General features: G+C 37.8%; 1 protein-coding gene across 2 annotated transcripts in view; it reads right to left on the bottom strand.

The window, feature by feature from the left end:
• CDKL3 (cyclin dependent kinase like 3) overlaps positions 1–27,066 on the bottom strand; it is a 38,714-nt gene that overhangs the window by 5,428 nt on the left and 6,220 nt on the right. For both annotated transcript variants that reach the window (XM_045818634.1, XM_045818625.1), the window contains exons 4-10: positions 19,763–19,941; positions 15,158–15,270; positions 11,768–11,907; positions 7,242–7,330; positions 4,746–4,899; positions 4,319–4,641; positions 2,814–2,901 (exon numbers count right to left, since the gene is read on the bottom strand). In XM_045818634.1, the coding sequence (XP_045674590.1) occupies positions 2,814–2,901; positions 4,319–4,641; positions 4,746–4,899; positions 7,242–7,330; positions 11,768–11,907; positions 15,158–15,270; positions 19,763–19,941 (1,086 nt within the window). The remainder of the gene's footprint in view (positions 1–2,813; positions 2,902–4,318; positions 4,642–4,745; positions 4,900–7,241; positions 7,331–11,767; positions 11,908–15,157; positions 15,271–19,762; positions 19,942–27,066) is intronic.

Here is a 27,066-nt window from a genome sequence, read left to right as displayed (position 1 = left end):
CAAACTTTTTAATTAATTATTTTTTAATGCTGCCCTGGCTGGTGTGGCTCAGTGGATTGAATGCTGGTCTGAGAAGCAAAGGGTTGCTGGTTCAATTCTCAGTCAGGGCACATGCCTGGGTTGCAGGCCAGGTCCCCAGTGGTGCACATGAGAGGCAACCACACACTGATGTTTCTCTCCCCCTTTCTCCCTCCCTTCCCATCTCTCTAAAAATAAATAAAGTCTTTTTAAAAAATCCTCTCCTGAGGATATGTTCTTATTGAATTTAGAGAGGAAGAGAGAGAGAAACATCAATGTGAGAAAGAAACATGGATCGGTTGCCTTCTATACACACCCCAGCTAGGAATTGGATTCGCAACCTAGATATGTGCCCTGACCAGGAATTGAACCGGCAACATTTTGGTGCACAGGACAGCACTCCAACCAACTTAGCCACCTGACCATAGCAACAACCTTCATTTTTTTTAGCATATTAAATTCTAAGAATAAAATCTTGATCATGAGAACCATAATCTTAACTCTTAATTTTTAATCCTATTCATGGCACTCTGATTTTGGACAAATTTCTTCAGAGCATTTTATTGATAATTTATTTTTCTATTTACAAAATGAAGTGCTCTGGACACTAAGAAAACCCAAAAGAAAAAATTACTTGTGAACCCAGCATTCTGGAAAACTTTTTTTAAAAAAAGATTTTATTTATTTTTATAGAGGAAAAGGGAAGGAGAAAGAGGGAGAGAAACATCAATGTGTGGTTGCCTCTTGAACGCCCCATACTGTGGACCTGGCCCGCAACCCAGGCATGTACCCTAACTGGGAATCAAACCAGTGACCTTTTGGTTCACAGGCTGACATTCAATCCAACTGAGCCACAGCAGCCAGGGTTGGAAAACTTTTTATGTTACCTGTTTTTCTTCATTTGACAACAAATGGTATAAGCTTTCCTATGTTAACTGAACTGCCTGGCTTCAGGGTAAGGGCTGGAGAGGCAGCTTTCTCTCCAACAGAAGTGCAGGCAGAGGCCACTGTTTCTTTGCTGAGCCCTTTCCCCACAGAGCCAGCAGGCTGGATCCATATCTGAGTCTCCACTAGTCTGGCCAACACTGTTGCCAGGGCCCTAGTGATTCCTTGAGACCCCACCCCACCTAACTTGCAGAGCCACTCAAGCCATTTCTAGTGGCCTTTTCTTATAAATGACCTCTTTTGGCTCGGGCTTTGGACTTTCATAAAATCTCTCAAAGAAGCAGTATCTTGTCTCTGCACACCCCATACCTCTGACTAAGTTGCCCCAGGCATGGCACTAGCAGCAGCCAGATGTGGTTCACAGCTTGGCCCCTCCCAGGCCCCTCCAAGACCAACACAAGCAGCAGCCATCTGCACACTGTTCTGTAGCTCATGCCAGGTGGCTCCAGGCAGTGCACAAGCGGCGGATGACCTTGCACATCCCAGGAGGCCCCAAAGCAGCCAGTGAACCCAGTGGATAGCTTCAGACCATGCAGGATTACAACTCAACCACCTCCACGAGCAACACATTCAAGGAGCAGACCTGATGAGCACCAAAGCCCCACTGAAGCAAGTCCTTGCTTTAGTAGCAGCTGGTCCTCACAGCTGATTGACCTGGGGGGTGTCAGTCCCTCCCAGTGACGTGCCAACAGCAATCCAGACTCAACTACAACAGGACAGTGCACATGGCCCATACAGGGGTTGCACTGGAGTACCCACCTTGGGTGACTGGGGAGGCTGCACCACTGGGCCTGCAGGACACCTACTACATAAGGCCTCTCTACCAAGTCCAGGAGACATAGCAGCTCTACCTAATACATAGAATCAAACACAGGGGAAGCAGCCAAAATGAGGAGACTAAGAAACAGGTCCCAAATGAAAGAACAGGAGAAATCTCCTGAAAAAGAACTAAATAAAATGGAGGCAAGCAAACTACCAGATACACAGTTCAAAACTATGGTTATAAGGATGCTCGAGGAACTTAGTGAGAACTTCAACAGAATAAAAAAGGACACCTGAAACTAATATAATGTTGTGTTCAACTTTAGTTTAAAAATAAAAAGGAAAAAAAACTTTCTTAAGTTAATGAACAATCTTCCACAAAGTAATATGTGTACCCCACTGTGTAGATATACTCTAATGTACTTAACCAGTTACTTACTCTTAGATGAATTTGTCTCTTCAATTTTTTATTATTATACTATTGATCAGCTGCTTCTTACACATCTCTAACCAGGGACCTACTCCACAACTCAGGTTGCATGTGCCCTGACTGGGAATCAAACCGGCAATCTTTTGGTTCCCAAGCTGGCACTCAATCCGCTGAACCACATGAGCCAGGGCTGACTTTTTATTATTGTTAAATAACACTGTGGTTCAATTTTGAATAAGCTACTTTCCTATATGAAAACATATGAGGTAATGGACTACACTGATTTTTTTTCTAGTGAAAAGTAAAATGTATCTATTTGGTAGTTGCTTTAATCTATATAGGAATATATTAAAAACATTTTTTTGAAGATGAAAAACCAAAAAGTCTTGTGACTTTTAAAGGTGAAAATCTTAACTTATCCACCCCCCACCACCCGCAAATAACACACTGAATACACAAATCAAGTTAAAGGAAATGAACTAAAATGATGAAGGCAATAAGGACGTGATGGCCTATTTTCATCTCAGAGGGGAAAAAAGGAAACTAAAAGCACATTTTAAAAAATGTTAGCACTCTAGAGACGGAGAAAAGGACAGGGGGCCAGGCAGGAGGATAATGCTGAAAGAGATACATTTCAATGACTAGCTTCTTGTCTTACTTGAGTGGGACCCGTATCCTCTTGCCTATTAGCCATAACTTGTCCAATAGACTGTGAAGTACGTCTCTTTTTTGCTCTTTCAGTTAACCTATTATTTAAAAACAAATGAGAAGTTATAACCCCCCAGAACTGCTTCTGTTTTAGCTTTAATAATGTGTAAGTTACACCACGGGAGTCTACTGTTTGAACACTGAGTGCCAAAATGCAGCTGTCAGTCCTTTAGTGCTGGCTGCTCTAAGTAGAGAGGTGAAAGCAAAGCAGGGAACAACTCCCTCATAGCTAACATCAGTGGTAACGACCGTGTTATAGGGTTACTCCAGCTAGCCAACTTAGTCCCTTCTATCTGATCTGAACCTGGATCTCTTAATTAGTAGTTTCTGAATTTCTCAGCTTGCTGTCCAAAGCTGATTTACAACCATGGTATTGCAACCATGGTTTTGGGGTCATCTCAAGAACAATTAAGAACAATAAAAAATTTTTTTTAAAAAGAAACCATTACTTATTCCAAAAAAAAAGAAAGAAAGAAAAGGAAGGCCCTGTCTGGTGTGGCTCAGTGGATAGAGCGCCAGAGAGAACCAAAAGGTCACCGGTTCAATTCCCAATCAGGGTACTTTGCCTGGGTTGCAGGCCAGGTCCCCAGTAGGGGGCACACAAGAGGCAACCACACATTGATGTTTCTCTTTCTTCCTCCCTCCCCCTCTCTAAAAATAAATTTTTTAAAAAATTTTAAAAGAAAGAGCAATTGAGCTCTTGCTGTCTGTAACTCTGTAACCTGCTGTACCTTTCGACTGGCACAGACAGGTGCACTTGCCACCTCTGCAGAGCACTAAGTTTCACAACTTAGAGCCCAAACCAGCCTGCTAGGATAGGCTCGGGGTATTGAACCTAGTCTCCTTCCTCATCTAGACACATAGTAGTTTCCCGAAATTTAGAACTGGCCTCGATGCCTTGCCAGACAGACCCTTGCCATCCACCACACCACCCTTGATTATCAGACTCCTGCACCACTCTCTCAATCTGATCAGTAGGTAAAGCTAAAACTAGCCCAATCTGTTGTTTTCCTCCCAAAACTTTTGACCTTGAAAGACCATTTGACTATTAAAGATTATTTTCAATTATCATCTTTCCACTTGGAGAACTTGCTATGATACAGACATAATGCTTACTTCGTTATACCAAGGCACATCAATACCAGAACTAGGTCATATTACCTTTTTCTCTCCAAATTAAAAAAAAAAATCTTTCCTAAGAGTTTTTTTTTAATTGAGGTTTTCCCAAAAGTCATTAGTGAAAAATTTAATGTTTATATAGCCAAGAAAAGTTAATTTCTTCTACAGCAATCATAAGGACTCAGTAATAGCCCATTATATGATTATAATTTCAATATATCTTCAAATTCTGTTTATGTACAGGCACTATAAACTTGATTCTTTGAAATACCATGATATAGGAACATTGTATTCCTTAGGTCCATTTCCTTCTGCATCTTTTCTGTTAGAACTCACCTTGAACTGGAGTGGGAGAGATTTGCGTTGTGATTGGAAGCCAACAAATTATTGCCAGTTAGGTTAATAGGTGGCATCATCATACTACCTCCGGCATGTAGACTGTCTTTCATGCCATTAGAGTTAGTGCTGGGCATGGCAGGGTCTGGTGGCTCACTGATTACAAGTTTTGTATCTTGAGCTACAGCATGAGCATTTTTAGTTGCATCTTGTTGACCATGTCCACTTTCATACTCTGTCTTTTTTGGTTCTAAGGTATTTCCTCCTTTGACTTTGGTAACTCTGACTCTCATTTCCTTGGGCTTTTTCTCTTTTTCCATTTCCTGGAATAGACACATCCAAAATCTGAGTCAGAAGAAGGGTAATTTTTATCATCAGAGTGCTAACTATAATACAGTTACTGGAGAAAAAGAAAACCAGTTTTTACCTTTCCCAAAAGTGAAGTATTTAGCAGTGTATTAGTATAAATTGTTTTTCTTTCATCTTTCATAAATTCGTTTTCTTTAGAATTCTCTTTTGGCTTTATGAGTGAATTGACTTTTGCTTCTTGTAGTAATTTAGCTCTTAGTTCCGGTATGAATCTGATAAAACAAGCAATATCAACCAATAATCTTTTTATTTATATAGATAGAATGTTTTATCTTTAATGGACCATTTAATCAATTAATTTACATTTCAGCCACAGCATAAATAAGCAGTCAATAATGCATGTCAAGAAATGGCCCTATATTTACCTAATACAAATTGCTTCCTAGTAAAGATACATGTTTCAATTTTGCCATGGGAATATGCTATGTAAAACTTTTACAAAATAAACATAGGAATTAGATTCCTTTTATGATGCAAACTTTACTTAGTAAAAGCACTTTTTTTTAAAAGATTTTATTTATTTATTTTTAGAGAGGGAAGGGAGGGAGATAGAGAGAGTGAGAGAGAGAAAGAAACATCAATGTGTGGTTGCTGGGGGCTGTGGCCTGCAACCCAGGCATGTACCCTGACTGGGAATTGAACCTGCGACACTTTGGTTCGCAGCCCGCACTCAATCCACGGAGCTACGCCAGCCAGGGCATAAAAGCACTTCTTTTAAATTTTGATAAATACACTATTTTTTTCAAGGAAGACTCAGGCCACTTTGTCCTTTTTGTGGTTCTTTAAAGTAACAGTATTTAAAAGATGAACTACCTACTTACTCTAAAAAATATTTTTAGTACAAAATGTAACAGAATATCAACATTGAAGTGAGATTGTTTTGGTTTTAGTTTGACTTTCTTTAAGTTATTTATTTTTGAATATACAATAAAATCTATTCATATGGCTCAAAATTCAAAAGGCCGTGTTGGAAAGCCTTTCCATGCCTGTCCCCAAGTTGCACAGTCCCCTCCTTGGAGCAGCTATTGCCGTCAGTTTGGGGAAGTTTTAAAATATCAGTCGTGAATGAATTCTTCCCTAGTTCAGCCCTGTCTTGCCAGTGCTGTGAGGGACACGTCTAGTGAAGGGTAGTATGAGAAGACAAAGAAAATTACAAGTATGATTACTTTGGCTGAAAGAGGAAATGTCACACTTCTGTCACACTTTTGTCAAAACTCTTGCATCGCACAAGGTTCACGAAAGGAAGAGTCCTCTAACCAAAGGGAAAGGTCTTCCTCAAACACTTTCTGAGGGTTCAATAATTGGACTCAAGAACTTTCACCCATAATAGTAAAATATTATTATTTAAATGTGCAGGGGATATCAACTTAGTCTGTGTAGAACTGACATAAAACAACTTTTTTTATTCAACTGTCACTTTTCATAAATGGCGCTTTAATACATCTCCTCATTCTTTTGTTTTAGATTAAAATTCCTTAAATGTCTGAAGTTCTATCATAGCTACTTTCAATGATTCCCTTTTCATTGCCTTTTTTATTTTAGTCTCTCCTCAATGGCAGTTCCTGGACTTTTCCATGCCTGATCTTAACTCCATCACATTTTTCATTGATGTCCATCATTCTGACCTCACATCCAAAGGCCAACTGAATGCTTCTGCAATCAATGAGAAACTTTTTCTATTTCTTTCAAAGTCCAAGTAGAAAATGGTGCCCTGGCTGGTGTGGCTCAGTGGATTGAGTGCCAGCCTGTGAACCAAAGAGTTTCCAGTTCAATTCCTGCTCAGAGCACATGCCTGGGTTGCAGGCCAGGTCCCCAGTGGGGGGGGCACAAGAGGCAACCACACACTGATGTTGTATCTCCCTCTCTTTCTCCCTCCATTCCCTTCTCTCTAAAAATAAATTAAAATTAAGAAGAAAATGGTGTTTTTTAAAGAAATTTGGCTGATTTACATTTTAATTTTTATAAATGTGTGTGTGTGTGTGTGTGTGTGTGTGTGTGTAAATGTGGGAAACAGCATAGCTGTGAGAAGCTTGGTCCATGTTTTTAGGGCACTTCCAGTTTGGTGGAGAGAAAAAACAATAGCCACTGCAACAGAGAATAAGTGAAGCAGAGAAAAAAATCATTTTGGGAGACAAATCTTAATTTTAATATATAGCTCAGAGATGCTATCAAAAGAGGAAATACCAGACTATTCTAAGTCAGAGGTCTGAATGGGAATAAAGCTAGAAATGACCAATTATTTATTTAATGTTATCTCTGGCCAATGATGACCATTGAAGATGTGTGTAAAGAGCTTAGCACACATCCTAGGACATAGTAACTGTAATGAATATTAACTGAGATTATTTTTATTATTAGAATTTTCACTGTGATACCTCTAAGTCTACCATATACCTAGTCAACATAGGAACTCAGTAACTCAGGAACTCATAGGAACGTTTTCGTTAGATTGAATTTTCCTGTTGTGTGTCATTACCCTATCCAGCAATTCTCATGCTAGTAAAACTTCCTAATACAGAATACCAAGGAGTCCAAACTCACTCAAAAGGCTTACTTTTCAATAAATCCATCTCTGGTAAAATACTCATGATGCAAAAGGTCAGTAGATGATATTCTCTCAGCAGGATCAATTTGTAAACAAGCCTAGAATATGAAAAAAAGATTTTATGGTTAAATAAGCTATTAATAGGGCTCTATGAGGCAAAAATTCAATTTATTTGATAAGTATAAAAGTAATTAACTACCCAGAGCTAATAGCGTTCTTGAAAAGATGGAATTAGACCTCAGGAATTTCTGATTGTGTGTTCTGACCATTTATTTCCCTAAGAAATTTGTACTCATAAAACATTGTCACAGGTTAAATGTCCTATGATTCTAGCCAGATCAGAAGTGAGTCTGTTTCTGCTGGAATTAGCAGAAATTAATTAACTCCTTTTCACCTTTTTATCAGCCTGGGAGGTGGAAAGTTCATGGATTATCATTTCTATTTTACAGAGCTAGAAGCATGATTACATATTTCCCAAAATAGAATTTTAACTCACGTTGTGCAATTCCTAATCCAGGGCTCTTGCTACGGCATAATCAAATTTCATAAACATACAAGAACCAAATTTTCCAATAATCCATTATTTGAACACTCTTTCATTTCCCTACCTGGAGAGTACTTCAAGTGAGTAGAAAAATAAATTAAAAACCCCATAAAACAAAAACTGAAATGGAAGTAAGGGTTTTGGATAGTAAGTCGCACAAAATTCATATACAATTAACTATAGTTATAAAAATACACTTCTATTTTTAAGTATATTTTATTAATTATGCTACTACAGTTGTCCCAATTTTTCCCCTTTGCCCCCCACCACCCAACACCCCCCCTCAGACAATCCCCCCACCATTGTTCATGTCCATGGGTCATGTGTATGAGTTCTTTGACTACTCCATTTCCTATACTGCACTTTACATCCCCATGGCTATTCTGTACCTGTATGTACTTCTTAATCAACTCACCTCTTCACCCCTTCTACCACACCCCTCTCCCATTTGGCAACCATCAAAACTCTCTGTATCCATGAGTCTGTCTCTGTTCTTCTTGTTTGCTTAGTATGTTTTTTAGATTCAATTGTTGATAGATATGTATTTATTGCCATTTCATTGCTCATAGTTTTGATCTTTTCTTAAATAAGTCCCTTTAACATTTCATATAATAATGGTCTGGTGTAGATGAACTCCTTTAGTTTTTCCTTGTCTGGGAAGTTCTTTATCTACCCTTCAATTCTGAATGATATCTTTGCTGGGTAATTAGCAACCTTGGCTGTAGTTCCTTGCTTTTCATGACTTTGAATGTTTCTTGCCAGTCCTTTCATGACTGCAAAGTTTCTTCTCAGAAATCAGCCAACAGTCTTAGGGCAACTACTCTGTAGGTAATTATCTGCTTTTCTCTTGCTGCTTTTAAGATTCTCTCTTTATCTTTAACCTTTGGCATTTTAATTATGATGTGTCTTGGAGGGGGCCTCTTTGCATCCATCTTGTTTGGGACTCTTGGTACTTCCTGGACTTGCATGTCTATTTCCTTCACCAAATTAGGGAAGTTTTCTTTCATTATTTTTTCAAATAGAGTTCCAATTTCTTGCCCTTTCTCTTCTCCTTCTGGCACCCCTATGATGTGAATGTTGGTTTGCTTGAAGTTATCCCAGAAGCTGTTTATACTATGCTCACTTTTTTTATTCTTTTTTATTTTTGTTGTTCTGATTGGTTGTTTTTTGCTTCCTTATGTTCCAAATCATTGATTTGATTCTCAGCTTTATTCAGTGTATCCTTTGTTTCTGACTGGATCGTTTTTATGCTACTGAGGTCCTCACCAAATTCCTTGAGCATTCTTATAACCAATGTTTTGAACTCTGCACCTGATAGATTGCTTATCTCCATTTTGTTTCATTCTTTTTCTGGAGCTTTGTTCTGTTCATTCATTTGGTCCATGTTTCCTTGTCCCCTCATTTTAGCAGCCTCCCTGTGTTTGTTTCTAGGTATTAGGTAGAGCTGCTATGTCTCTCTGTCTTGATATCGTGAACTAATGTTGTAGGTGTCCTGTAGGGTCCTGTGGCACAGCCTCCCCTATCACCCAAGCTGGGTACTTGATGTGTGTGTGCCCTTCATGAGGGCTGAGTACACCCTCCTCTTATAGGTGAGCCTTAGTTTCTGTTGGCAGGTCAAAGGGAGAGATTTACCCAGGACAGTCAGTTGCAAGGATTGGCTATTACCACTGACCACTAACCTCCACCCTCTGTGGAGGATCAGCTGTGTAGGGCCAGAGTGGCAGTGTTCTGACATGGTCAGTAGCTGTCCACTAGGTGCACAGGTCCTGCGGCTTCCCAAGTGGCACAGTCCAAGGTCAACTTCAACCTGTGTTTTGCCTGTGGCACCCTGCCTGAGTTATAAAGCAATCTGAGATGGCTGCTGTTAACAGCTGTAAGTTGGGTGGGCTGGAGTCCAGGGGATCTGCAGGGCAGGGTCAAATAGTGTTAGCCAGTTCAATAGAGTCTCAGATATGGGATCCACCTGCCAGCTCTGTGGCTCAGCCTGCCTTTCTGTCTGGGAGAAAGCTGTCTCCCAGCTCTCATATTGGTGCCAGCCACTTTAGTTCCTCCCTGTATGGTACTGGTGCCTTTCAAGCTACTACCCCAGTGTTAGAGCTCAGAGGGAGTAAGTCTGAGTAAGTTTGCGTGTGTGTTCTTTAAGAGGAACTGCGTGGGACTCCAGAAGTTTCTTCCACTGACTCATCCCTGCTGGGTTTTACAGCCAGAAGTTATGGGGACTTATCTTTCTGGCACTCGTACCCTGCATTGGGGGGTCTGGTGTGGGGCTGGGACTCCTCACTCTCAAGATATTCCTCCTGAATTTTTATCAGCCACACATGTATGTGGGACCAGCCCATTCTGAATCTCCACTTCCTACCAGTCTGGATGGATGTGGTTTTTGTAATTCCGTAGTTGTCAGACTTCCATTCAACTCAATTTCTGCTGGTTCTGAGTGATGGTTGTTCTATAATTTATTTATAATTTTGATGTGGTTGTGTGAGGAGGCAAGCCGTTTTTGCCTATGTTGCCATCTTGACCAGAAGTCGGAAACATAAATTTCTATGTATATATTTGGTTAGGAAAGGTCTATGAGTATACAAGTATAAACCAAAATGTTAAAAGTAACTTTTTCTGGATTATGGGAGTTAGGAAAATCTTATCTTTTTTGTTTATCACATATTTTCTACTTTTTCTATAATCATTGTATATTGTTTATATAATGAAAACTATGAAATAAAGAAAAGGAATTAAACTGAAAATGTAGTAAACAAATCTGATCCTTAATAAACTCTAGTTCTCTCCAGGTACCAATAAAATAATTTTTTCCTTCAAAAATAGTCTTTAGATATTACATATCGTATGTTCAAATTTATCTAAACAACAGCAAAGACAATGAACATGACCAGTTTATTCAAGGCCCTATGCTCTGAACATTGCCTCATTTAATCCTCCAGCCCCAGAAAATAAATATTGTTAAATGTTGTTTTAGCCCTGACCCATGTGTCTCAGTTGGTTGAGTCTCGACCTGCAAAGTGAAAGGTCACCAGTTTGATTCCTGGTCAAGGCACATCCCTGAGTTTCAGGCTGGTCCTCAGCTGGGGACATGTGCAACTGATTGATGTTTTTCTCCCTTTCTTTCCCTCTCTTTAAAAATAAATAAATAAATAAATAATCTTTATAAAAAAAACAATGTAAAAAATATTGTTGTATAGCCCAGTGGACTGAGGCATTGAGATTAAGTGACTTGCCCAAGGTTACAGAGCTACAAGGAGAGAGCTAGGTTTTAAATGTAGTCTTTGTGATTCCGGAGTCCCTTCTTACAAACACTGCAGTACATTTGCTTTGAAATTTAGGTAACCACTTTTTTAAGTGCTATATATTAGAAATAAGACAGCTTAGTTGACACTGGGAAAGGAAATTGGCTGGACAGAGTGAACAGGAACACCTACTTTTCAGAGTAAAGTCTCTTACCTTTTGAATTTTGTACCAAGTGTATTGGTATATTTATTACCTAGTTTAAAATAAAAATTAAATTTTAAAATAATTTAAAATTACTACAAAAGGTGTTTTTTTCCCCTCCAATTCAAGGTGCACGTGTATTTTGGCATTGGCATGTCTTCAAGCAGTGTTACAACTGCAGGTGCCAATACCTGTAGATACCTGAGGATGCCACTGTACGTGGTGGGACAGCTCCCTAACTTAGGGAGAGTGGTTAGTAAAAGGTGATAATAAACAAATAAGTCCTTAGAATTTTCCCAGTTTATCCCTAATTATTATTAAAGTTGAGGCAAACTAAAAATAATAAACAAGATTACCCTAGTGGGCTTTCAGTTCTAATAATCTGTGAATTTTACTTTCTCTGAGCTAACCACAAAGACAAGACTATAGTACTTTTAACAGATACCATTACTCTACAAATCCTTTTATAATTTCATTGAAGTAATACTCTAAAACTATATTATAATTTATGCAAATTCCTCAGAAATAAGTCCTTAATCTCTTAACGTACATGAACAACATCTGCCAACAATCCATTTAGCTTTGGGTACTTTTTTCTTGCATTTTTGGGGTGTTGAACTTGAGGAAGGATCACTCCAGCAAAAACTGGACTCTTGGAAAAGATATTCTGCAAATGAGGTGTCAAATTGCCTGAAAAGAGAAAAATATATAAGAAGAGAGAAATTAGTCTACAATAAAAATAATCAGCCCTAACCGGTATGGCTCAGTTGGTTGGGTATTGTTCCTCAAGGCAAAAAGCCACCAGTTTGATTCCTGATTGGGGAACATGCCTGGGTTGCAGGCGCATCCCCAGTAGGGCCACGTATGGGAGGCAACCAATCAATGTTTCTCTCTCACATCGATGTTTCTCTCCCTCTTTTCCTTCCCTTCTCCTCTCTCTGAAAATAAATAAATAATATCTTCAAAATGATAATCAAATTGCTATGTGTTGTGTATTAAGTTACTAAAAAGAAAGTAACATTTACACCTTTTAATTTTTTAAAATTGAACAAGAAACTATCTTAATATAGCATAAAAAACTGAAGTTTCCCCAGTAATCTGTTGGTAGCACACAGGCACTAGAGAATGTAAAACAACCAGGCTTATTTTCTTCTCCCACAATATAACACATAATATATGGTGCTATCAGGAAAATAAAATATGAACCTTTACATATTTCCATATGATTATCTAAATGGCCTAACTAGCAAGCATTCATCAAAAAAGCCTTACTCAGAATAGCTAACATATTACAATTATTTAGAAATAGAAATATTGCAGAGAAAAAACAAAGCTAAATAATAGTAGTAGAATGGAAAGAAATTATAAATAGAAGTGAAGGGAGCTAAGTTCTAGTACTAGTTTTGCTACACAACTGGTTCTGTGACCTTGGGAAAACTGCCTCCCTTTCTGTGCCATGGTTTCTTCATTTTTAAAATGAAAAAAGAATGATCCCACTATCTCTAGGTTTTCTTCTAACATTAATCTTATAACCAAAACTTTAAAGATGACACAAAAATGTGATGCTTTAAGGCTCTGACTGTATCCTTAATCAATATTTATCCAGATTTCAGCCCTGTCTGGTGTGGCTCAGTGGATTAAGTACTGGACTGCAAACCAAAGAGTCACCAGTTAGATTTCCAGTCAGGGCACATGCCTGGGTTGCAGGCCAGGTCCCCAGTAGGGGTAGTGTGAGAGGCAACCAAACATTGATGTTTCTTTCCCTCTCTTCTTCCCTTCCCCTCTCTCTAAATAAATAAACCCTTTAAAAGAAATATTTATCCAGATTACATGGTTTTTATAGTTGTTCACAGTACTTTCCTCATGATCCTGTAAATACGTGTTCATGTGTAGCTTCCCCACCTCAGAAAGGGCTCCTCCAGCTCCTCATTCATATATATAGGTACACATTGTATTTAAGCTATGTGTGTATGTATATAATATGTGTGTGTGTATATACTATGTGTGTGTATACACACACACAAACCCCATGAGCAAGGCTATCCATCAAAATGCTTCAGCAGTCAAAGCAGATAATCAATTTCAGTTTTCATCAAATATATTTTTGAATAGGTTATTTAGCTATTTGGTTATCTACCATGATAAAAAAGTTTTTTGCAGCAAATAATTGACTTTCTATGTCCACATGCTTTTAAAAAGCATGGTACTGGTATAATAACAGACCCATAGATCAATGGCACAGAATAGAGAACCCAGAAATAAACCCATACATTTATAGTCAACTAATATTCAACAAAGGAAGCAAGCACATACAGTGGGTTAAAGATAGTTTAGCCAATAAATGGTGTTGGGAAAATTGGACAGATACATGCAGGAAAATGAAAACTAGACCATCTTCTTATACCACACACAAGAATAAATTCAAAATTGGCCAAAGACTTAAATGTTAGACCTGAAACCATAAAAATCCTAGAAGGAAACATAGGCAGCAAAATCTCAGATATTACTCACAGCAAATTTTTATCAGACATATCTCCCCAAACAAGGTAAACAAAAGAAAAAATAAACAAATGGGACTACATCAAACTAAAAAGTTTTTGCACAACAAAGGAGATCATCAACAACATAAAAACACAACCCGAAGAATGGGAGAGCATATTCACCAATACATCTGATAAGGGGTTAATATCCAAAATGTATAAAGCACTTATAAAACTCAACACCAAACAAACACACACTGCAATTAAAAAATAGACAAAGGACCTGAATAGACACTACTCCAAGGAGGACATACAGATGGCCAATAGCCATTATGAGAAGATGCTCAATGTCACTAATCATCAGAGAAATGCAAATTAAAACCACAGTGAGATACCATCTCACACCTGTCAGTATGGTTAATGTCAATAAATCAGCAAGCAACAAGTGCTAGTGAGGATGTGGAGAAAGGGGAACCCATTTGCACTATTGGTGGGAATGCAAACTAGTGCAGCCACTGTGGAAAGCAGTATGGAGATACCTCAAAAAATTAAAAATGGATTTGGCTTTGACCCAGAAATCTCACTTCTGGGAATATATCTGAAGGAACCCAAAACACTAATTCAAAACAACATAAGTGCCCCTGTGTTCATTGCAGCATTATTTACAGTCACCAAGATATGGAAGCAGCCCAAGTGTCCATCAATAGATGAGTGGATAAAACAACTATGGGACATTTATACAACAGAATCCTACTTGGCCATAAAAAAAGGAAAATTTTACCCTTTATTACAGTATAGATGGACCCAGAGAACATTATGCTAAGTGAAATAAGCCGCTTAGCAGAGAAAGACCAGTACCATATGATGTCACTCATATGTGGAATCTAATGAACAAACTCAACTAACAAGACAGAGACAGACTCAGATGGAGAGCAGATGACAGCTAGTGGGGAGGAAGTTAGGAGGTGGAAGGATTGAGCAAAAAGGAAAAAGGGCTCATGGACATGGACAACAGTGTGGTGATTGCTGGGGGCATGGGAGTATAAGGGGACTAAAGGGTAATGGAAAAAATACAATAAAGATTAAATAAAATACAAAAAAACATAAATTAAATATATAATTTAAAAGTCTTCTTTGAGTATGCAAATATTTGTAGAAGCCAAAATTTTAAAACAACTTTTAGACCAATTGAAGAGGATTCCTACTGTACCATTTTTTCTAATTATCAGCCATCAACATATGGCTTAGCTATTTGCATCCTGGCAAACAAAATATTATTTGTAAAAACAGAAGAGAATTTTCTGCTTTCTTTATCAGCTCAAGGCTTCCATCTGCTGTCATCTATCCAAACAAGATGCTTCCCTGTTCTTATAATGAGAAAACTAAATTTGAAAGTCAAGCAAAATTGATCTGGAAACATTTGTTTTAGGCACTTCACACTGTATTTCAGTAATACCTACCTACTTTTAAAACAATTTTATGAAGTAAGTCCAAATCAGAGCTGCTAGGAAGAAAGGGATTTCCAGTGGCCATCTCAATGATCATACAGCCCAAAGCCCAGATATCCACAGGCCTGAAACAGGTAAGAATAAACCACTTTTTCATGGAGAGATACATTAAACATATTGTCTAAAAGAACTTTTAAAATAAAGGACAAAGAAAAAAGAATGGTTAGGTAGTATTATTTATAAATTTTCACTGTAGTATCATATGCCAACTTTAGGATATACATATATATTAAATATTATCACATGCAGCAATTGAGATAAAAAGTAACTATAATTCTAAAACTGTTTCAGATACTTACATAAGAACATTATGATAAATAGTTTATGAATTAAAACAATTGAATACTAAAATCACCTTGTACTTAAAAAGTATATATTAAAAATCTCAAACATTAATCACTTACATTTTATTTATTTATCTTAACACATTGTGAGTCACCCATAATTCAAACTTTTTTCCTATGCAATTAGTTTTTTAAAAGCTAGTTTATATCACTGGGGCTTTTAAATAGATTAAAAATGATCCCCAACATCACCTTCAGAAGAAATACAAATAAACACCACAATGAGATCGGTTACTGCTGGTGAGGCTGTGGAAAGCAAATACACATAGGTACTGTTCTGGGAGTGTAAACTTACATAACTTCTTGGAGGAAAAATTGGAAAAGTTACTTTTGACCAAGTACTTTATTCCTAGAAATTGATCCAAAAATCTACTTGCACATGTGCACAAATATAAACATTTCACAGCAACACTGTGGTAGAAGAGCATTGGAAACAACCTAATCATGACATAGGTCTGTCTATGTGTGCTAGTGTAAAGCGATCTCTGAGAGTAACTGCTAGTGGGCACAAGGTTTCATTGTGAGGTGATGAAAATGCCTTAAAATTGATTGTGGTGACAGTTGCACAACTCCGTGAATATACTAAAACCCACTGAATTGTGCACTTTAAATGGGTGAATTGTGTATAGGTATTCGAATCATATCTCAAAGAAGCTGGCATAAAACAAGGCTAGATTAAACTAAGTAGATGTACTTTGGGTGTAAAAGTATAAAGAAATACAAAGTAACTGAAGTCAATGACATGGTTATTTTTGGGGGAAGAGAAAGTGTTATAATTAGAATAGGGCCCATGGAAGGTCTTCTGGGGTGACCAAAAAATTGTATTTTTAAAAAAAATTAGTTTATTGATTTTAGAGAGAGGAAGGAGGAAAGAGAGAAAGAGAGAAACATCCATGTGAGAGAGAAACATTGATTGGTTGCCTCCCATATGCACCCCAATTGGGGACTGAACCCACAACCTAGGCATGTGCCCTGACTAGGAATGAAACACCCAACCTTTTGGTTCACAGGATGACATTCCAACCAACTGAGCCACACCAACAAGGGCAAAATTCTATTTTTTGATCTGATGGTAAGGTATACATTTATTGTGTAGGCTTTTCTGGTACCTGTATTTTGTTTTACAATGAAAGGTTTTTTTTAAAAAAAACAACACTCACAGCCCTGGCCATGTAGCTCAGTTGGTTAGAACATCGCCTCCATACTCCAAGGTTGTGGTTCCAGTCCCCGGTCAGGGCACATACAAGAATCAGGCATGAATGCATGCATAAATACATGGAATAACAAATTGATGTTCCTCTGTCTCTCTCTCTCTCACACTCCTTCTTTCCTCTCTAGAATCAATTTAAAAAAAAAACAACACTCACAAGCAAATCTATTTTAAACACAATGTGAGGCCTCATAGAATCCAAACTTGCCATGTACAGGGCACCGACTTTGGCTCTGTGGAGTACAAGAGATTCTACTGCTCCTCAAGGAACTTATCTTTCAGCTAGAAATATTTAAAAAACAGTAGCTAGAGTACAGCTAGGCCACATTGAATATTAACTGGCACAGAACTTATAATGTGCAAAGTTTAGATGGAGATATGATTTAGGGATAAGCAATAGGGTATGGGGATGCCCTACTTCTGGACAGCTGGGGAAACAAATACTAGCTTAATTCCAGTGATACATATAAAGACAAGTTATTCCTATATAACTCTAGTCTGTTTCCCTTTTTTTGTGGTATTTTTGCTGTACATATTACATCTATTTATGTTATAAACCAAACAATACATTGTTTTAATTATTACTTCACAATCTATGATATGATACTTACATTTCCTGAGCCAAATATAATTCGGCTCCGCCCTACATTCTTTTTGTTGTTATTGGCAAATATACATATAAAATATACATTTATATATTTATATGTTTATAGGCCCAACAATATATTATGTGCATACTATTTCATACAATTGCCTTTAAAATCATACAAGAGAATAAGGGATAAAGATATGAATGTATGCTACCATATTTTGGCATGTACAATGCGCTTCAGTGTATAATGCACACCCTTGTTTTTGGCCCAAACTTTCAGGAAAAAAATCTTTCATTTTAATTTTTTAATTTATTTATATTTAGTAACAAAACCAATGATCATATTCCAAGGTATTATTTTGCATATGGATATCATTATTGTTTTCCAGAGTTATACTTTTAATGCATAAACATAAATAAAAGAATTAAAAACATGTATAAAGATACAGAATTAGTACCACCCATGTATAATGTGCATCCTTACTTTTCCCTAAAAAATTTGGGCAAAAAAAGTACACATTATACATGGCAAAATACAGTATCTTTTATAGTAACATAAGTACCTTTACTGTGCTCATTGCTTTTCTTGTGGATTTAAATTACTCTCTGGGGTCACATGTTTTCAGCCTGAAGCACTTCCTCTAGTAATTCCTGTTAGGCAGGGGTGCTAGCAACAAATTCTCCATTTCTGTTTATTTGGGAAAGTCTTTATTTCACCTTTATTCTTGTAAGATAAGTTTGCTGGATATAGGAGTTTTGGTTAGTAATTTTTTTCTTTACGTATTTTGAATATGCTGTACCACTACTTTCTGGCCTACATTGTTTCTACTGAGAAATTAGCTGTTATTCCTATGGAAGTGCCACTGTAAGTGATGAATTACTTTTCTCTTGCTGTTTTTAGATTTTCTTCTTGTTTTTAACTTTTGGCATCTTATTGCTATGTCTGTTTGTGGCTTTCTTTGACTTGATCGTACTTGGAGTTTGTTGAGCTTCTTGGTTATCGTTTTTCAATAAATCTGGTCCCTTTTCATTCACTATGCCTTCTAATATTTTTTCTTCTCCTTTCTCTCCTCTCCTTCTGGTACTCACAGCAGGGAGACGGTCTGGTAGGGCATTAGTGGTAAGTACAGTAGAAAAGGTACTATGGAGTGACTTCCAGCAAATTGGCTTACCTTTCTGTGCCTCACTGTCCTCTTATTTAAAGTGAGGATAACAATAGCACCACTTTCATCATAGGGTTATTGTGAAAGTTAAATGATTTAATGCATGTAAAGCATTTAGAACAATTTCTGACACAAAGTACTCTTTAATATTAGATAATATATATAAAAAGAGAACAATGAGTTCTAGAAAAAGCACACAAAAATTATCCCCCTACTTTTTAAAATTTAAAACAAATACTATTTATTTATTTTTAGAGAGAGGGGGAGGGAGAGATAAAAAGAGGAAGAGAAACATTGATGTGGGAGATAAACACTGATCGGTTGCCTCTTGCATGCCCCCACCTAGGGACCTGGCACAGCACCCAGGCATGTGCCCTGACCAGGAATACAACTGGTGACCTTTCACTTTGCAGGACGATGCCCAGTCCACTAAGCTAAGCTGGTCAGGGCGCCCCCCTCCATTTCTTGTATTAGTTGTACAACGTGGTTCCTTTATGTTCTCTCAGATTCATTATTTGCATATTAGGTTGCTATTTCATACACTGTATCTATTGTTGCACAATAAACTGAGACCATGCTACTTTTTGAGGCATCTGGAACAGTATAATTTAAAAATTATTACTTGCCAGTCTTTGCAAAGAGAATGCCATATTCCAGAAAATGGGAAACTTGGCAGTTCTTATAGTAGGGTAAATTTTATTTTAAATTTTATTTATTTTTAGAGAGGGGAAGGAAAGGAGAAAGAGAGGGAGAGATACATCAATGTGTGGTTGCCTCTTACATGCCTGTACTGGGGAACTGGCCTGCAACCCAGGCATGTGCCCTGAGTGGGAATCAAACCGGCAACCCTTTGGTTGCAGTCCAGTGCTCAAACCACTGAGCCACACCAGCCAGGACAGAGTGAGGTAAATTATTTTTAAAATCTTTGCAGAATGTAGAGGCTCAAGATAAGCAGAGAAGGCAACTCTGCCAAGGATGGGGCACTAAAGCAAGCATGGATATAGTCTGAGGGGTGTCTCCATGGGTCTCCTGGAGTTGGGGCCATTCAGCCCCAAAAAGCAAGCACGTCAACATCTACAGCCAGCAGGGCAGGTGCCTATGAGGCCTCTGTTCTACGTGGAGGTGTCTCTTTCTTATCCCCAATTCAGATGCAGAAGGCAGAGGGTGTCCGTAGTAGGGGTGACAGATTCACCAAAGGAAAAATAGAGATTGACAGGAAAGGCCAGAGACATCCCAAAATATACATACTTTCCGTAACAGGTATCTTTTAATACTAATTCTGGAGCTCTATACCAGCGCGTGGCCACATAGTCTGTATAAATGTCCCCAGGGGCTGCTAGCGTTCGTGCAAATCCAAAATCACAGAGTTTAGTAATTCCTGACTGGGATACTAAAACATTCTCAGGTTTTATATCCCGATGAATGATCTAGAAAACAAACAGAAGATGCAATACATTAAAATGAGGTTTCATTACCCAGAGAATCTCACAAAAGTTATACATAGAAAATTTAGCTAATTAAGATAGTAAAGCTATTTCTTACCACATGCAAAGAATTAGTCACACAATGCAAAAGCTAAAGTTGTACATTTTCAATTCTTGCCCCATACATCAGCTCGTAATGAAAGAAAATAAAAAAAACAAGTATAGACCCTGGCCGGGCAGCTCAGTTGGTTAGAGCATCATCCTGATATGCCAAGGTTGTGGGTTTGATTCCCTGTCAGGGCACATAAAATAATCAATGAATAAATGCATAAATAAGAGGAACAACAAATCCCCTTCTCTCTCTCAAAAAAATGAAAAATTTCAAAAGAAAACAAGTATAATACTAAAAAGGTAAGTCACATTCCTAAAAGGAAAAGTAAACAAAAGAACTTAACAAAAAAAGTTGAACTTTTCCTTTAGCCCCATGTCACAGCCCAGGTACTGCCCTTTCTCTCATTTCCTTCACAGCTAAGCCTCTCGAAGTCATCACCATTACTCATCCTTCACTTTATGTCCACTCATTCCCTTCTCAAAGTAATCTGTTTTCTGCTTGCATGTTCCGTTAACTGGCCTGAGCTAATGTCAACAACTTAATTGTTGCTACATCCAAAGAGACATCCCTCAATACATACCTTACTTAATATCTTAGTGTAAAATCATTGCCAACCACTCCCCCGTAACTGATTTCTAGGACCTAAAACTCTCCCAGGCTCTTTCTAGCTCTGCAGCAATTCTTCTCTATCAGTCCCTTAAATACAGGGTTCTGATCTTAGGCTTTCTCTTCTCATACATCATGCTTCCTGAACAATCTCATCTGCTTTTTTTTTTTTTTTTTTTTTTGGACCACTTTCTTCCTTTGGTTATGGGGACTCCATACTCTCTTGGGCTTCTTTTCACCTATTGGCTACTCCATCTCAATCTCATCTACTTTTATAACTTTAGTAACTATCCATATACTGATGCTTTCCAAATTTCTATGTCTAATTTCTATTTCTAGACATCACTCTTGGTTTCTGCAAAGAGTGGATTCCATAAGAAATCCCACTTAGCAGATCCAAAACTAAACACATCATCTCCCCCAAACTTACTTGTGCTTGGTAGTCCTTTCGCTCAGTGAATGGAACCATAATGACCCATGTCTCAACCCAGAAACCCAGGTATTTTTCTCCCTCATCTCCCATATACTCTTAACCTATCTCCTTCTCACTCAAGTTCAACCCCCCCCCCCCGCCCCCGCCAGCCCCACAGCTCTCTCACTGAAAATTACAACACTGCTAACTGGTCTTCATGCATTCACTCTGATGCCCACCAATCCACCATCCATAATGAAGTCACAGTACTATTTTAAAACCACATGTGATCATGTTGCTTCTCTGTTTAACATCCTTCAAGGATTCCCTGCCTTACACGACAAATTTGAAACTCTTTAAAATGGCTTCTAAAGCCTTGTAGGATTTGAACCCAGTTTGCTTTCTCAGCCTTCTCCACCTCTTTCCTTAGAATATTAGTTTCTCAACTTTCTAGCATTTGTCTCATCTGTGCGTTTGTTGATGCTGCTTCAACTGCCTGGACAACTGTTTCCTCAGGTCTCAGCTTAGATGTTCCTTCCATTTGTTTTCATAACATCCTGTACTTCCCCTATCACAGTATGCGTTGTGCTGTATTATTAATTGCCTGTTTACTTGTTTGTGACTCCCACCAGACTGTAAGCTGCATGAGGGTGAGATGTAGCATATTTTGCTGTGTATAATGTGCACTTTTTGCCCAATTTTTTTAGGGAAAAATAGAATGTGTGTTATACATGGGAACTGGTGCTAATGCATGGTTACACATTGTACACAGGAACGCATCATATGCAGCAAAATATGGTATGTCTTGTTTAAGCTATATTCCCACTGTCCAGTACAGTGCCTAACACAAAGAAAGCATTTTAAAACTTTATCAAATTAATGAAGTATGTTGTCATCACTAGAAAGGTATCACAGCACAAGTGAAAATATTTCAGTGACAGAAATCTGAGCTCTCTCCTTGTTTATAAAACTTACTGCTATATCTTTGGGATTGACTCTTGTTCTGCCTCAGTGTTCCTCCATAAATGACCAAAATTTAACTTAGGGTAATGAGCCATATTACAGGTGCCACCTGTACAACTACATGGATCTATTTTTACTTCCAAAATTTTTACTGAGTGATTACTACATGCCAGTGACTATTCCAAAATCCAAGGATGTAATGTGAACAAAAGTAGACCTGAACAAGCACATTAGGATACCACCACACACAATGACCACCACACATCCACCACCCTTCTCCTCCGTGCTCTGGATGGACAGCAGAAGGAGCCACCCAGCTGCCACCCTAACATTTTCACTCTTTCCAACAGCTAACAGCACGACCGCATGCAGAGTTGTATTACCCGTGAGAACCACACATTCTCTGAATCCCAACTCTTAAAATTGTATGTTCTGACAACATCCTCCTTGGTCTTCCACAATCACAGTGAGACCTTCATAAACAGAATTTTTCTATTTGTTTAGGTCTTCCTTCACTTCTCTCATCAATGTTTAGAGAGGCTGGAAGTGAGATGTTCATAAAGGGTTGGCAAAGCTCTAACACAGTGCTGAGAATCAAGGCCATGTGCAGAGCTGTGCATATGCTGGAAAGACCCAAGATGGTCCTAAAGTCTTGCCTCTGGCTGACTTTAAGGCTCTGCACAAGCAGAAAGGTAAGGCTGAGGCAGAGCTCTAAATTGTTTGTCTGAACATTGAAGGCATGTCCCAATACACAGAAAGAGCCCCTCAGTAAATAAGGCTGAGAGACTTGCTGGTTTCCGGTGCTTCAGTAAACCTATGTCCAGTCATTAGCTAACCACTAAGGTAGCTGAGCAGAGATTTCACATGATGAAAACAGACTTCACAGAATTAGTTCAGGAAAGTAACTAAACAAATAGCCACCCCAACAAACAGCAACAACAAACCCTGAGAGACAGGAAACTGATTTTCAGAGTGAATACCACATTAAAGTTATTCTAAGAAACAAGTATGGCCCATACACAGGAAAGAAAAACTGTCAATAAGAAACTTTTCCTGAGGAAACCCAGACATTGAACTTGCCAGACAAAGACTCTAATCAGCTATTTTAAATATGTTCAAAGCTAAAGGAAACCATGTCCAAAGAATGAAAGAAAAGTATGAACACAATGTCTCACCAAATCAAGAATATCAATCAAGAAAAAGAAATTATTAAAAAGCCCCTCCCTGGGTGGCTCATTTTGTTGGAGTGTTGGTGAACCCTGCACCAAAAGGTTGCAGGTTCAATCCCCAGTCTGGGCGTGTACGGGAAGCAACTGATGTTTTTTGCTCATTTCAATGTTTCTCTCTTTTTCTCTCCCTTCCTCTCTCTCTCAAAACAGGAAACATATCCTTGGGTAAGGGTTTTTTTAAAAAAGCAAAAAGACAACCCACAGAATGAGAGAAAAATATTTGCAAGTCATATATCTACCTGATAATCACCTAGTATCCAAACCATATTGTATAAAATACAGCTCAACAATAAAAATAGCCCAATTTAAAAATAGGCAAAGGACTTAAAGAAACATTTCTTCAAAGAAGATATGCAAATATGAACTTGCCTGTTCTGGAGATTTCATGTAAATGGCATTTACACTGTAGTCTTTTGCATCTGACTGCTTTTATTTAACATTAAGTTTTCAAGGTTCATTCATGCAGTAGCACGTGTCAGTACTTAATTTCTTCTCGTGGCTGAATAAATTCCATGGCATGGAGCTACCTTATTCATCAGATGCTATACACTTTAGTTGTCTCTGCATTTTGGCTATTATGAAAATGCTGCTGTGAACATTCCTGTGCAGGGTCTTAGTGAATATGTATCTTCAGTTCTCTTGGGCAGATACCTAGGAGTGGAATTTGTGGGTCATATGGTAATTATACATTTAACTTTTTGAGGAGCTGCCAAACGGTTTTCCATAGCAGCTGCATCACTTTACATTCCCACCAACTGTACATGAGGTTCCAATCTCTCCACTTCCTTGCCAACGTTTGTTGTGTTTTCTAAATTACATCCAGCTTCATGCATATGAACAGTGTCTCATTTTGATTTTAATTTGCATTTCCATAATGACTAATGATATTGAGCAACATTTCATGTGCTAGCAGCCATTTGTGTATCTTCTTTGGAGAAATTCTATTCAAGTCCTTTGCCCACTTTTAAATTGAGTTATCTTTTATTTTGAGTTGTATTTTGTATATCTTGAATACTAGATGTTCATCAGTTATAGTATGATTTGTAAATATTTTCTTCCATTCTTTAAACTGTCTTTTTATTTCCTTGAGGTCCTTTGGTCCATAGAAATTTTTAATTTTAACGAAGAATTTCTCTATTTTGTCCTTGATTGCTTTTGGTGTTATCTCTAAAGAACTATTGCCTAATACATAGTCATACAGATTTTTACCTATGTTTTCTTCTAAGAGTTTTATAGTTTTAGCTCTTACATTAGATCTTTGATCCGTTTTGAGTTAATTTTGTATACTGTGTTAACTATCATTGTTTGGATTTTAACAATGAGTTTGATCCTCCTTTACTTATTAGTGAAATGCTCCAGAACTACATAAAACTCCACTTAATGATCTGATTTACAATACCTCTGCTCTATACAGCCCTATGCGCTTGAATTTAAACAGCCATTTCAGAATAAAGTTTGAACTTCCATATCCTTTAATGGCCTCAGAGAGCCTGGTTCTAAATCACTTAGAGCTTCAATTTAATAAACTTTCCAATTGAATGTTACACAATTAAATGCTAATGTCTATGTGAAAAAAATAAGCCAACAGCTTCCAGAAGGAGGATGAATAAGGATGTTTGAAGCAGACTGCAAGAGTGGGAATTCCCTATTTGCCCTAAAAATGGCAAGTGGAATCCTTGATTGGATCCTGATTTTAATAAATGTAAAATCTGTAAAAAACATTTTAGGAACAATTGGCTAAATTTTAATACAAATTTGATATTAAATGACTTAGGGAATTATTGTTAGTTGTGCAGATGTGGTGTAATGACTGTGAATTTATATAAAAATATGCTCTTTTAAAGAGATATATAGTGAAGTATTTGGGGATAAAATGTCAGGTTGCCTATAACTTAAAATACTTCAAAAAACAAAATAGAGGAAGCACATATACCTAAATATTAACTACACATTAAAATATATTAAGTAATATTGAAATGTTAACAATATTATTCAAAGAATAATTCCTTGTTTGAAAGACTATGAGTTTAAAATCCAAAAGAAGAGTTAAGAAAATATGCAAAAATGACCTAAATTTAGGGAAGCAGAGCTTTGTGAAGTAGCAAGTGGGGTTGGAGTGAGGGAAGATTAATAGTTTTTAGTCATTAATCAAAATTCCTTATAATTAATAAAGTTTACTGAAAATTGGATAAAATTTTTTTAAGATTTTATTTATTTATTTTTAGGGAGAGAAGGGAGGGAGATATAGAGAGATAGAGATAGAGAGAGAGAGAGAGAGAGAGAGAAACATCAATATGTGGTTGCTGGGGGTTATGGCCTGCAACCCAGGAATGTACCCTGGCTGGGAATCAAACCTGGGACACTTTGGTTCCCAGCCCGTGCTCAGTCAAAATTGGATAAAATTTAATAAGCTCCATAAAGGTGGGAACCAAGTCTCTTACTCGAGACTGCGTCCTCAGCACCTAGTACAATCAACATCTGTTACTAGAAAATGTTCAGTAAATACTTGTTGAATTAATAAATGAGGGAATCACCACCTCCTCCCTATAAGCGGCCAACTATTCTCATTTACACTCTGACTACTTCTAAATGGTTTTGAAGAGGCTTATATTAATAATCAGATAAAAACTTTAAATTACAAAACCACCCAAATGAAAAAGATGAACTAGGTTCTTATAGTTAGTTACTGCAACTGAACATTAAATTTCTGTCAGAGCTGCCTAGAAACCAATATAAAAAATCTTTTCATTATTAAATAAAAGAAGGTAAATAAATACTTCCAGACAAAAAAAGCTTTTGCTGTTACTGAACTGTATCTGACTTCATGGATTCTTATTGAGGGGGACCCAGGGTATCATGGCAGAGAATGTCTCAGACATTTCAGTTATATAAAAACTCAATCACCTCGAATTTGGAGATATTAGGAAAATAACGGTTTCCTTTCTTGATTTTTGTCAACATGAAGATAGCCTTCAACCATCAAGGCCAGAATCCAGATATCCAGATAAAAAGTATAATATTTATTCTAAAGAGCCACTGCCTTAATTCTTGTTCTCATTCTGTGAGGTGAGGGGCAGAGATAATTTTACTCCAGGTCCTGGATGAGACTAAGAAAACATGAAAATGTGGGGGCTCCTGTCCAGGCCTCTTTCCCTGCTGCCCCCACACATGCTCACAGACGTTCCTTCGTACTTGGGGCCGAGGGCCACCTTTCACTTCTCTCTGTCCCTTCGAGAATAGTCCACCCTTACCTCCTCAACCAGAGTCTCCAAGAGGAAGATTCCCAAATCTGTATACCCAATTCTGACAACTTCCTAAGGCCATGTTATACAATTGGTTAAGCACTATTTTTACTTAAACATTCTCATTGTCCCTTGAAATATATCAATACATCTGAAAGCAATTCCCCTTTCTAAAACCAGTTACTGCCAACAGCACTGCAATTCTCCTGCTCTCAAATTAAAAATATTGGAATTATCTTCAATTTCTCCCCGTTTGCATCCCTCTCATATCTAAGTCATTCCCAAATCCTGACATTTCTCTGTCACAGTCTTTCCGTCCCTCCCACTGCCATTCTTCCTCCCCTTCCCACCGCCACGAGGCTAGCCGGAGCCCTCACAACTTCATTTCTGGGCTGTCACAGCAGCCTCTCCCCCATCTCCCTGTCCCTCTCCATGCTTATTCTCCCCTCTTGCTGAAATAATGTTTTGTTTTTAATCCTAGCAAAGCAATACTGAAAACTTTCTATGGTTTCCCAGTATCCTCAGGAAAAAGTTCAAACTCTTCAGGATGATTTCAAAGCCCTG

Source organism: Phyllostomus hastatus, unplaced genomic scaffold, assembly GCF_019186645.2.
Source record: "Phyllostomus hastatus isolate PE091 unplaced genomic scaffold, TTU_PhHast_1.1 phas_contig_150, whole genome shotgun sequence".
Classification (NCBI taxonomy): Eukaryota; Metazoa; Chordata; class Mammalia; order Chiroptera; family Phyllostomidae; genus Phyllostomus; species Phyllostomus hastatus.
Note: the sequence above shows the minus strand (reverse complement) of the source record. Positions and strands in the feature narration are given on the sequence as shown.